At 36.0% G+C, this 14,167-nt stretch overlaps 1 protein-coding gene across 1 annotated transcript in view; it reads right to left on the bottom strand.

Moving 5' to 3' along the window:
* Positions 1-14,167, bottom strand: part of PLS1 (plastin 1) — a 100,931-nt gene that overhangs the window by 12,582 nt on the left and 74,182 nt on the right. The window contains exons 9-12 of the mRNA XM_032408539.1: positions 13,548-13,643; positions 11,116-11,308; positions 6,349-6,427; positions 719-833 (exon numbers count right to left, since the gene is read on the bottom strand). Of these exons, the coding sequence (XP_032264430.1) occupies positions 719-833; positions 6,349-6,427; positions 11,116-11,308; positions 13,548-13,643 (483 nt within the window). The remainder of the gene's footprint in view (positions 1-718; positions 834-6,348; positions 6,428-11,115; positions 11,309-13,547; positions 13,644-14,167) is intronic.

Here is a 14,167-nt window from a genome sequence, read left to right on the forward strand (position 1 = left end):
GCCTGCTTCTCCCTCCCTCTCTCTGCTTGCTGCTCCCCCTGCTTGTGCTCTCTCTCTGTCAAATAAATGAATAAAATCTTTAAAAAATATATTCACTTCTATATATGTTGCACTACATTAGTTTGTATACATATCTCTAATTTTTTTAGGCTTCTTGAGGACCAACTCCATGCCTTGTATTATTTTATATCTTGAATTACACTGTACAGGTAGTAGGTAATCAGTAAATATCTGTCAAAAGGTACTAACAAATAACCAGTAAAGATTTGGCAAGTTCTGGGGATTATAATATAGGAAAGCATTTATGATGTACCTCAAAGAGCAAACGGTCTTCATCTTTCCAAACATTTATTAAAACACATTTATAAAAGGACTATTAAGCTTAACACATTTTGGGTTAAATCAGAATCATGGGAACAGGGGCGCCTGGGTGGCTCAGTCATTAAGCGTCTGTCTTCGGCTCAGGTCATGGTCCCAGGGTCCTAGGATCAAGCCCCACATCGGGCTCCCTGCTCGACGGGAAGCCTGCTTCTCCCTCTCCCACTCCCCCTGCTTGTGTTCCCTCTGTCACTGTGTCTCTCTGTCAAATAAATAAATAAAATTAAAAAAAAAAAGAATCATGGGAACAGACCATACGTTACTAAGCTTTATGAAACACCAAATCCTTTGTTTCATATTAGAACAATAACAACATATCCTTAGTGATTATCTCATTCACCTTCTTCATGTTCCCTCCAAGAGCAGGATAAGGAGGTTTGTTGACCTGGCTCCAGTTGACTGGCACGCGGATCATTTCATAGAGCTGAAAGACCACCAAAGCATCTGCAAGGTCACTAAAACAAGAGGAAAAGATGATGAAGGAGGAGGAAATTTTATTAAGCACAATGGGCATAGGCTTAAGTCTTCAAAAACACAACAGGGTCATTTAATGCTTAAAAAAATGACATGACAAGGGCAGCTGGGTGGCTCAGTCAGTTAAGTGACCAACTCGTGATTTAGGCTCAGGTCATAATCTCATGGGTCATGAGATCAAGCCCTCTGTCTGACTCCATTTTCAGCAGGGAATCTGCTTGAGCTTCTCTCCCTCTGCCCCTCCCCCCACTCGCTTGTGCGCTCTAAAATAAATAAAGCTTAAAAAAACAACAAGATGTATCATTTGACCCAGAACTTCTTTTTTTTTTTCTTTTCTCAAATTATTATTTAAATTCTAGTTAGGTAACATACAGTGTAATATTGGTCTCAGGAGCAGAATTCAGTGGTCGACCCAGAATCTGTCCAAAACTTTTTTATAAATGTTTCCAAAGACATAAGTAAAAAGACATTCATTGCCACATTATTCATAAATTTGGAAGCAACTTAAATGCCTGGCAGTAGGGGGCTGTTGAATAAACCATCCATACCATGGACTCCTGGTCCACCATAAGAAATAAGGTAGATCTCTATGTACTGACATGAAAAGCCTTACAAGATATATTATGTTTAAAAAAGCAAGTGGCAGAACACTGCATACAGTTCACCATGTATAAAATTTATTTTCAAAATTGAGAGTATTTAAATACCTATATGCACTATGGACTGTTAATAGCAATACCTCTGGGCAGGAAAAAAGGTATATGGGAGATGTAAGAGAAGTATTATCATGTTTTAATTCATTCTACTTACTTACATACTTCCTGAAATTTGTGCAGTGAGAATAAGTTCATGTATTGCTTACATATTATGATTTTTAAAACCTTTAAAAATATACAAAAATCACAATAGCTACAAAGTAGGCAGCAGTTCATGTTAAATAATGAAGGTTAAGAGGAAGGAATTTATGAGCAAGTAGGCGTTATTGAGGTAAGAATAGTACTACTTTGGATTCAGAAAAACACATTCTTCTGAGATGCTCAAAGTATATCCCTTGAGTCTGTTTTCAATTTTGTATGCTAAGGACATAAAGCAACATCAATTGATTTTTAAAATCGCTAGCTCTGTGATGTATTATATGGTTTTTCTCTTTCAATAGCTTGTTCACAGAGTTGTTTTGCTAAGATTCATATGAAAGTTACTTTGCAACTCTGGATACACACCCTATGGCAGTGAAGGGGACTGGGCCCTGTGCTGAGTGATGGAAAGATAAAATCTATTATGAAGGCAATTAAGAGCTGACCAGGTTATCTATAAAAGCACATGGAGAATTTTATATAAAAAAATTACTAAAGGATTTGTATTGGTTCTGAATTTTTCTTTTTTACTTTAGGTGAATTCATTCTTATTTCTATTTAGAAGGTATTATTATTATTCATGTTTTGCAAATAGGGAAACTGAAGCCCAGAGAGTTGAAATGATTTCCAGAGAATTCAAGATGTATTCCTGAACCAACCTGTCATAGAAAAATTCTAGGACTAACGTTCTTCAAATATATTTAATAACTTGTGTAGGGGAGAGAATTTTCATTCAAAATCAATCTAAATTATGCTAATGCTTTGGTTTGCTTTAGATTTGGTGTACTGCAGGAGAGGAGTTAAAATAACTTAGGGTTTAGGAATATGATCCAGACACAAATTCATGGACACATGGTTCTGGTGCCAACTAGACCTCTGGCTACTGTTTTTCTATATATGATAGTTCTCTTGAGGGTTATGTTACTTTTGAGAATTTTCTGAATTCCCTTTTCCAAAATAAAACTACATATGCCTAGAAGTCCTATGCTAGCACTTCAGGACTTTGACTAAAAAATGTGGTCAATTCTCTCCTCCACTGTCAACCATAGAGAACTCTAGTGATCGTGACATTTATGAAAAAATTACCATGAGTCTCACTCAACAAATCTTAGTCCCCTAGTATTAAATTTACTTTGTAATTTAAAAAGAAGTTTACTTTAAAATTTACATGCTCATTGTAAAAAAAAAAAAAAAAAGCATATTTAAGTCACTAAGATTAAAAATAAGTCTTCTCACTACTCTCCATCCTACGACCCAGGATGCATACAGTTTGGTATTCATCCCTCTGGGGTTTTAAAAAATTCATATACAAATGTGTATACACACAATTTTTCTGCAAGAAAGCAGTTTAATCCAACATTTTTTATGCTATAAATGCTCGTATTAAGAAAAGTTCAAATAAACAACTTACCGTGACACTACAAAGAACTAGAAAAAGAAGAAACTTATCTGAAATTTAGTAGAGGAAAGAAATAATAAAGAAAAATCAGAAATAAATAAGAGACCAGAATAAACAATAACCTAACACTGAAAGTAATGACCAGTTTAAAAAAAAGAATGGCAATGCTTTGTATATACTCAATTTTAAAATAAAAATGGAATCATACTAGACCTATTATTTTCTTCTTTTTTTAAAAAAATTTATTTATTTATTTTAGAGAGGCAGAGAGGGGATCGGGGTGGCAGAGGGAGAGAGAATCTTAAGCAGACTCCCTGCTGAGTGTGGAGCCCCACACAGGGCTCCATCTCACAACCCCGAGATCACGACTCTGAGATAACAACCTGAGCTGAAACCAAGAGTCGGGCGCTTAACCGACTGTGCCACCCAGGTACCCCTGATGTATTACTGTTTTCTCTCAAATATATATTATAGACATTCTTTCACATTATTCTATAAAGATCTTATCCCTCCTCACCCCCTCCCTCCTCACCCCCAGGATTTGATTCCTTTACTGCCTTGCTACTATAATGAGAGTTCCAGTCTAAATGATAATATATCTCTGTCATCTAGCTGGAATTTACACACTTTTAGAGTTCATCAAATATCAGTCCATCACATCAAAGCCAGTTACCATAAGGTAGTACTGGTTTTAGATTTTATTTTTTAAATCTTTTTAAAGATTTTATTTATTTGAGAGAGAGAGAGAAAAAAAATACAAGTGGGGGGAGGGGCAGAGGGAGAAGCAGACTCCCTGAAGAGCAGGGAGCCCAACAAGGGACTCAATCCCAGGCCCTTGGGATCATGACCTGAGCCGAAGGCAAACGCTTAACCGACTGAGCCACCCAGGTGCTCTGGTTTTAGATTTTAAACAAAATTTTGTATATACACCAAGAAGCAGAAATTACTGTATCATAAATCCTCAATTGGCCAGTGAATTGGTCTTTTGTGGCATTGGACTTAAGTTCATATTTAAATAATAATTTAGGGGGAGCCTAGGTGGCTCAGTCGTTGGGCATCTGCCTTTGGCTCAGGTCATGGTCCCGGGGTCCTGGGATCAAGCCCCGCATCGGGCTCCCTGCTCGGCGGGAAGCCTGCTTCTCCCTCTCCTACTCCCCCTGCTTGTGTTCCCTCTCTCGCTGTCTCTCTCTCTCTGTCAAATAAATAAAATCTTTAAAAAAAAATTAAATAAATAAATAATAATTTAGTTATTGTTCATCAAGGAGTTTCCTTGGTGTGTATATTATTAATATACAATTAGGAAAAGTTGAGTTCTTTTCCATTTTTAAATGCAGGCTGGTAAAAATGGACAGGGAAAGACACAACAAATGTTGGAGAGGTTGTAGAGAAAGGGGAACCCTCTTACACTGTTGGTGGGAATGCAAGTTGGTACAGCCACTTTGGAAAACAGTGTGGAGGTTCCTCAAAAATTTAAAAATAGAGCTACCCTATGACCCAGCAATTGCACTACTGGGTATTTACCCCAAAGACACAGATGTAGTGAAAAGAAGGGCCATATGCACCCCAATGTTCATAGCAGCAATGTCCACAATAGCCAAACTGTGGAAAGAGCCGAGATGCCCTTCAACAGATGAATGGATAAAGAAGATGTGGTCCATATATACAATGGAATATTACTCAGCCATCAGAAAAGATGAATACCCAACTTTTACATCAACATGGATGGGACTGGAGGAGATTATGCTAAGTGCAGTAAGTCAAGCAGAGAAAGTCAATTATCATATGGTTTCACTTATTTGTGGAACATAAGAAATAACATGGAGGACATAAGGAGAAGGAAGGGAAAAATGGTGGGGGGGGAATTGGAGAGAGAGATGAACCATGAGAGACTATGGACTCTGAGAAACAAACAGTGTTTTAGAGGGGAGAGGGGAGGGGGACTTGGTTAGCCCAGTGATGGGTATTAAGGAGGGCACGTACTGCATGGAGCACTGGGTGTTATACGAAAACAATGGATCGTGGATCACCACATCAAAAACCAATGATGTATTGTATGGTGACTAACATAACATAATAAAATTAAAAAATAAATAAATAAATAAATAGATAGATAAATAAATAAATAAATGCAGGCTGGTAGATCCTAGAATAAAGAGAGAAGGAAGGTTTCTTCTTATACAAACCTAGAAAGACAACATTGTTATCACTACCAGACAGCACAGAAAATGTTCAGTAAAATATTTTCTTAGTCCTATCAATGTTGATAATGTGTTGTCATTTTATTTATTTATTTATTTATTTATTTTTATATTAGAGTATCTTTTTTTTTTTAAGATTTTATTTATTTGACAGAGAGAGACACAGCGAGAGAGGGAACACAAGCAGGGGGAGTGGGAGAGGGAGAAGCAGGCTTCCCGCTGAGCGGGGAGCCCGATGCGGGGCTCGATCCCAGGACCCTGGGATCACGACCTGAGCCGAAGGCAGACGCTTAACGACTGAGCCACCCAGGCGCCCCTGTGTTGTCATTTTAAACAAGAAAGAATAAGATAAATCACAATTACTCAGGGAAAGCAAGTTATTTCTACAAATTAGAAACAAATATCTGCAACAAATAACGGGAAAATCGAGGTAGATTTTGGCAAAAAAAGAAAGTGTGAATTATAATTTAAAATATTGATATAGGGGCGCCTGGGTGGCTCAGTCGTTAAGCGTCTGCCTTCGGCTCAGGTCATGATCCCGGGGTCCTGAGATCGAGCCCCGCATCGGGCTCCCTGCTCAGCGGGGAGCCTGCTTCTCCCTCTCCCACTCCCCCTGCTTGTGTTCCCTCTCTTGCTGTCTCTCTCTCTGTCAAATAAATAAATAAAATCTTTAAAAAATAAATAAATAAAATATTGATATAATGATAAGAACAATTTATAAAATATTACTATTCTAATCTGTTACAGTTGAAATATTTTATTTTTCTGATCAATAATTATAAAAGAGTAAGATGAATTATCTTTACCAAACTGGTTGTTTATATCATCAAAAATTATAACTATTATCATATTCTGATGTTTTTAAATAATACTTTACTTTTCTTTAAAAATCCATTGTATTGCCAATCTCCAGCATTCTGAAATTCTAAATGTTGGTTAAAATTCTTGTGATTTTTAGAAAATGTACTAATGTAAACATACCTATGGTTTGAAACTAGAAAAGTTGGATTTTGGCCATAAAACTAAAACACAATAAAATATTTACCTGTACAAATGATTAATGTATGGGTTGACCCCCAAGGAATTCATCCAGTTCCGAAATGTTCTCTCTTCCTTGCTCTCTCCTAGAGTAGACACAAGTTCATACTGATGATTCAGGACAAAAGGCATCAAGAAATATGTTTTAAACCATCCTGGCAGGTGCAAACCAGCCATACATACTTTGCTGTGGTTTCTGCGATACTACAATCTTTTGGGGGAAAGTAAGTCTTACTGTCAAAGTCCCTTTCCGCCCCCTCCGCCCCTCTGTCTAGAAGGCCTCCATTTGCTCTAAATTTCTCTCTCTAGAGTCCTTTCTTTGATGTCTGTGAACTACTGAGTCATAGGTTTCTCTGTCCAGAAAGTGACAAAGAAACTTATATGGTCATATCTGTAGTTATGATTACATGCAAAAGGGACTGGCTAAAAATTAATGAAACAAAATCTTTTAGCAGTCAGGGTAACATTAGCACAGTAAACACAAAAGAAAAGCTGTGCTTTTCCCAATGCAGTGTTTCCAAATTTGTACAGATTTTGGTTTTACACGGGGAAGTTTCTGGGCACACAAACTTACATTTTAATTACACCAAACAGCAATGAAGGGGAGAGGGGCATTACAGGTAATATAAAAATAAGCAATGAAGGGACAGAACTATTTTACAGGCTTCCTGAGTTATTTTAGGTTGTCACTACTGAAAATACATGAGGGACACAGCCCCCACACAGGGTGCTAAGAGAAAGACATCTTATCCTAGTCAGTCCCTAGACCTCAGAGATCACCTCAGTAAGAAACTCCTTGCAGGCACTTTTAACCTGTGATTACCTAGCCTCCCTGAGCATTCCCTTCATAGCATCTATAAGAAAACATGGGCTATCATGTACCACAAAGTAGGCAGAGAGCGAGAGGGACTCTCCTTGCCATGTCTGCTTCTAGTCATCTCCCAGACTGCAAATAATCCTAAGTGACTATCTGTAGTATTATTTGTTTTCAGCAAAGGTAGGGGGCAATGGAATATCCTAACCTACATCTCATCACCAGACTCGTGAAAAACTGAAACATTTACGCCTCTCATCACTTCTAAACTGTAGGCAAGTTCAGGTCACTCTCTAGACTTTGACTCATGTGGGATTCCCAGAACAATGAATCATCTAAATCTATAACCATCTGGGCCCCAGGGACCCATTTCTATAGAGCCATCCCTGCAATCATCTTCAGAATAAGTGCCACAGGTAATATAACCTTACACACCCAGAAAAGAAAACAAACCTTGTAAAATCTAAAGGATTCTGTTACTTTGTGCAGCTGTTCGGGAAATAATCTGTCCACTATATTTTCATTTGATTTTCTATGCTAATACCTAATGGCATTCCCAGAATCTACTTTAGCTCTATTAAATTGTGTAGCCATATAATTTCTTAAATTGTGTTCCCTCTGGCCTGCATAAAAGGTAACTGACCAGGCTGTTGTATCCGCCACTATCACTTTATGATAAATAACCTATTTGAAAACCCTTTAAAAAAGAACCAAGTTAAACTAAATATTCCTAGGAACCATGCTTCCTTGTTTGTAGGAGTTATTAAACAAATATAAATTAAATATCTGAACTTTCCCCAAAGCGACATAAATATAAGCGTACTATCATCAACAATTTGATGCATGTGACTTGGATTTACCTTTTAGCTGTTTCTATATTAAAATCTGTAATAGATTTTTCACTAGTAATTAGAGAAATTTTACATTATTTCCTTCTGGGAAAATCCAAGTTATGTTTTAAAATTACAAACATTGATAGTGTAACAATAGTTTAATCTTTAATTGAAATAATATCCAAATTCTGCTGAACCTGATGATACAGCAAATAATACTTAAAAAGATACTAGTATTTTGACTGAGTTCTGAAACTGTTATAAGCTTCAGGGTTCATATTTCTTCCCATTGTTCTCAACTGATTATATTGTTATTCTTTTCATTTTTGATGCCTGGAAAGTAAAATAGATTATGTAAGTGAGCATTTATTTATCTAATGCCATTTCAAATTGTCTTGGTAAATAAATGCTCAAAGCCAGAAGCACTGCGCATTTGTGCAAGAGCCGTGGTAAAGCATTACAAAAACATATGTATTCCAGATTGTAAATGTTGTCTGTATTGCAGACAACTAAAGCAATCTTAGAAGTTAAATGTTCATTGCTGATATAAAAGATAGAAAAAACTATAAAACATTTCATTTTCAGGGCCAAACTGATACCTACAATTGACAAAAGTTTCAGAAAAAAATAACAAATATACTACAAGTAGACTACTAAGAGGAAAGAAAAGGAACTAACACACATTTAACACTCACTAAATGTGCGAAGTGATGTTTTCCTCTTTCCAACCTATTACTGAACACATACTGTATGCTAAACTCTTTCATTCATGAAAGGTCATTTTAACTTGCTCTGTAATTCTTCAAAATTAGTATTATTAATCTTGGTTTATAGATGAGAAAACCAAAGCTCGTGGAAGTCACTCAGATACTAAATGGTGGACCCATAATTTGAACAAAGTGTAATACCACAGACTATATATTTTCTATCACCACAAATGAATTGTGAGATGGCCTCTCTATACATAGCCCACATATTTGGCTCAATTTAATATGAAGGTTTTTTTATTTACTTGGGCTTTTAATTTTCTCTAATTCCATTCAGATAAAATTCTTTGCCAATGAGAACACGAATGTGGGATGTGATAAGGTCAAGCTTCAAATTTCATAAGGATCTATAAAACCAAATTTACAGAGGAGAAATTCCAATGACAGTTGAAGTCAAATACATTTTTGGCAGATGCATCAGGATATACATATGTTCTAAATAAAGATGATTGATAAGTATTTCCCACAGTATCTTCTTATATAGAGTAAATACTAATGGAAATGCTTAGCAATCCTATTCACACGGAAAAATTCCAAAAGCATGCTCAACACTAGCAAAAGAATTCAAACATGACAAAAGAGCGAGCAAGTTGGAAAAGATATCTAGCAAGAACTCAGTGACTATAAAAAGCAGATCATTTTTAATATGCCACTCTAAACAATGCCTTCTATTGTAAGATACCGAGGGATTTTGAAATTTTCCAGACTGATGAAAACTTAGCAGTCTTCCATTTTAATTTTTTTAAAGTTCTAATCCCTCACCCTCAATTTCTCTGCTGAAAAATCTACACTTTTATCTATCTTCCCACTCAATTACATACCTATGCAGAGAATATAGTCTTTTTTTGTTTTGAGAATAGAGTCTTTATCTTTCCTCTCAATTACATATCTATGTAGAGAATATAGTCTTTATTTTACTGGACCTCAGGAAGAGTGAATTGAATTAATCATATTCCTCAAAGAACATACTTGTTAAATCTGAAACTTCTTTCATTAATCAAGAAGATGCAATTATAAAGTGTCAAGGACACTGGAACTCTGGTTGTGGCAGTCAAAGAGAAGAAGATCATGAAACTGATTTCTCATTCTATCCCCCTCCCCGGGGAAGGAAGGGAGTAAGGCAGGAGATGCGAGAGAAAGGACACTGCAACGTCAAATTCTCCCTGCCAACAAGAATCCTACTTGAAGACTGCCTTCTCCAAACCAGGGCAACTAGTGAGAATATTTTAGGATGGGCCCCTCCCTCTGACTGCTGCCAGTTTTCACCTTTAGTTCTGATTCTAATGTGGGTTTGGGTATGCGTGTGAGAGTATGAGAACCAAAAAGAAGACAGGCCAGGAAACAAAGATACGGAGAAAGAACTAGAGAGCAAGAATGTTTTTGTTGTCACGACAATTCACGTATCATAAGCTTCAATGACAGTCAAGAAACGTAACATAACTAAGTAATACAAAATAGAACCTAAACAGATCCTTCCAAAGATTACTAGTGATAAAAGATAAGTGTGTTTATTCACAGGAGAGGGATAAAGGCTTTACAACATGAAATCCAATTGTCAAAACTGATTTTTAGTGTGTTCACAACTATAGTATCCCATCATTATAGAAAGCAAATTCAGGGGAGAGTTTACATAATCAAGCCTTGCTGTGCTATTCTAATTCAGTTTCATTTGTGTTTCTTCCTTGTTGTCATTCTTTAGGCATATTAAGACAGAAAAAACACAGCATGAACAACGCAAAAAATAAATATCAACCCAGATAGAAAGAATAAATGGTACTAATAAAAAGAACGTTCAGAATGAATATATTTATAGAGTATAGAAAAGTACTAAATACAGTACCTACATTAGGAGGGGTCAAATCTGCATTTCACGAAGCAAAACAGGAAAGTATTATAAATTATGAGACAGATAACAATAGCCCACACACAACAAGACAAGTAATGAATATTTAAAATTTTTTCATGTACATTAAAAACATTAAAAAGAGAACAATACTGGAGTCCAACTGTAGCTTTCAAAGGAGAACAAAAGCTACAAAATGATTATTTTTTCCAATAGATAATTCATTGTCCATATTGGTGGTGGAGTTATGTTATGTGGCCATTTAAGAGACTACTTTAAATGTATGATAGTTTTCACTAAACTCTGATGGAGAAATGACAGACAAGTAAAGATTTACCCCAGCATTCTCTTTTAACAAAACCAACAACCACTTTCCTTAATACGAACTTTTTAATGGATGCACATGCCTACACACAGTAAACTGCATCTCCCACCACAATCCCCTATCTCTGACAGTGAAGTAGGTCAATACCACAAGCTACACAGAGTGAAGCAATTAAAGGCAGAAAGAACATACCTTCCAATAAATTCATATCGATGTCATTATCAGGCTTGTGTAGGCACGGGTATGTGTTAAACAGATTAGCTACAAAAGCTAAATTAAGTTTAGGATTGCCTGAAACCACATCTGCAGGAGTAACAAACTGTTTGCAGCCCAGTTTATCTGCTTCTTGAAGCATGAATCCAGCACGCTTCAGGTCATTTTTCTCCTAAACAACAAAATAAAACAAAAATGGTCAACATTAAACTTCTGATTGGCATAATTTTTTTATTGATACACATATTTAAAACTAATCACTTTTCTAGAAATATATTAAATAATAGATCAAAATAAACTCTCAAATTTTCTATCAGTCAGCTCCTACTGGTCAAATTATAGGTAATTTGGTCAAGATCATATATTAGAATATCTTTTGGCTAAGAGGCTTAGTTATCTCACCCATTCTACTCTGAATAATATTTCCAGTAGACTCTTTTCTCAATGAAAAACAAGTTGGGATACAAATAAAAAATTATTAAAATCAGAACAACAGCACTTTTCACAAGTGCGAAATCCTAGAAACAAACCAAATGCTTGTCAACAGGAAAGGAGACAAACTGTGTCATATTTACACAGTAACATCGAACAATGTGAGTGACTCTTAGCAATATATGTTCAAAATAAGCATTTAAGTACAAGGTAATAAGCTTTATGTGAAGTTAAAAAGTAAAATGAAAAATTTAATTTTGTAAGGGATATATTTTGTTGAAAGAAAACTATAAAAAGAGAAGCAAAAGAACAATGAGCGTAAGACTGAAGATGGTGATTATCACATTAAGGTGAGGCAGAAAGATGGAATAGGGAAGAAGAGAGCTAAACATAAATTACTATCAAGGTCTTAGCTTTCTTGTTGGATTGACGGTTCATACGGACTTGTTAAAATTTTAAAACAACTACAAACAAAAATAAATAAAAAGAGGGACATGCATGGACCCATGATGAGAGTATATCATGACCAAGAATTATGACTTATCTCATTTTGTGCATCAGTTACAAAAAAGTAAAAATGTAAATGAAATCAGAGAAAGCAATAGTTTAATGCTATTAAACAATAAAAAGTTCCTAACGTAGACATGAGCAAATAATAATATGTGGACCTTATTCAGATCTTAATTCAAATAAACTATAGAAAGAAAATCTGACATTTAAGACGCAATTGGAAATGCCGATGTTGACTAAATATTTTGATGATATTATAGATTATTGCTAATTTTTTTAGGTCTGATAAGGTATTATGGTTATATTTTTAAAGTTTCTTTATCTTCTAGAAATACATATTGAAGTACTTTTCGATGAAATGTTATGATGTCTAGGATTTGCTTCAAAATAACATGGGAGAGGAAGTACAGGTGATAAATGAATAAAGACTAATCATGAGTTGATAGTTGTTGAACCTCGGGGATGAGCACAGGGTAGTTCATTATACTGAGTTTGTTCATTTTTTTCCTATGTTTGAAATTTTCTGTACGTTCAAGTTCTTAATTTTTTGACTCAAACTAATTTGCTAATTTTGCAGTTTTGCAATACTTTCTCAAATGTGTCATTGTAATAATGTAAAATATAATTCATTTGTAATGACTCAATTTGCCTTTAAAACCATTATGGATGTTGCACTCTAAGTACTTAATGGATTTTCATACAAACTATATCTGATCAGATTTTAATGTTTAGACAGAACTATCCCCCGTATTTACAACTTATGCTAAAAAACGGGCTTCCTAGGAAATGCATTAGCTAGGCCAGGATCTGCGTCAGTCCTTCCCACACCATAAACACTAGGAATTGCCATCTTTTATTTTGTATATTTCTGAATATAAGTTGGAAGAAGTGATCATCAGTTGCTTAGCAATGGTTTGTTACTCCCTTTCCTAGTACACAGTGATAGTCACCAAAGCACCCTGGTGAGTTCCAGTTATACTGCACCAGGAAGAAGTGGATGAAGGGTTGATTCCACACATACTCAACATTAGAATTCTGTAATTCCCTTTCTTCAGCTATGACAGCCAGATGGCTTAGTATGGAGATCTGAAGCCTAGGGCATGAAAAACTTCTGAAGAACAAAGGGCCCAGGTTTAATGAAGAGCTGAGGACTCCATCAGGAATGCTGCCTATAGAGAATTGCACTCTAAATTTGACTGTACTCACTAGTCAAATTCACAGAGATAGAAAGTACAACAGCGGTTACCAGGGGCTTGGGGGAGGAGGGAATAGGGCGTTACTGTCTAATGGGTATAGATTTCACTTTGGGATGATGAAAAGTTCTGGAGATGGATAGTGGTGATGGTTGCACTCACTGCAAATGTACTTAATGCCAAAGAACCATACACTTAAACATGGTTAAAATGGTAAATTTTGTCAATATATATTTTACTGAAACATAAAAACCTTTAATTAAAAACTGTACTTACATTAAATCCTGAAAGGTCAATGGTAATGGCAGGTTCATCACCCCGGTCACCTTTTGGTGCAATCTGATTAAGCAGATGAAAATAGGCTCTTGAATCCTTTAAGGAAAGACATGAAATAGAATTTTTTTAAGTGAATAAAATCATCATTTGATTTAGGAAAATAGTACTCAAACTGAAGAAATTGTCCTCATCTTAAAGAACGGAATAACTTAGTAACTTTACTTATTACTTACAGGCTCCTGAATGCACTATGCTGGTTTCACACCTCACAGCTTCTAGCGACACTGTTCCCTATACCTAGAATACCTTTCCTCACCTTTCCATTTATTTACACCCCCAAGCATCAGTTAAGATTAGGGTCAAGTATTATCTTCTGGAAGCCTTCCCCCCCTTTAACTTGGACTGGCCTTGTGACTTGCTCTGAACAACAGAATGCAATGAAAGTGATGTACTGGGGCTTCCAGGCCCAAGCTGTAAGAGCTTCTGCTTCCTCCCTCTTGAAGTTAGCCTCCATGGAGGAAGTCCAACTATCTGAGACTATCACGCTGTGAGGAAGCACAAGCTAGCCTTATGGAAAGGCCTCATGGAGACGCTGTGAGGCACTAGACATGTGAGTGGTG

The sequence above is a fragment of the Phoca vitulina genome, unplaced genomic scaffold (assembly GCF_004348235.1).
Source record: "Phoca vitulina isolate PV1807 unplaced genomic scaffold, GSC_HSeal_1.0 scaffold10, whole genome shotgun sequence".
Taxonomy (NCBI): Eukaryota; Metazoa; Chordata; class Mammalia; order Carnivora; family Phocidae; genus Phoca; species Phoca vitulina.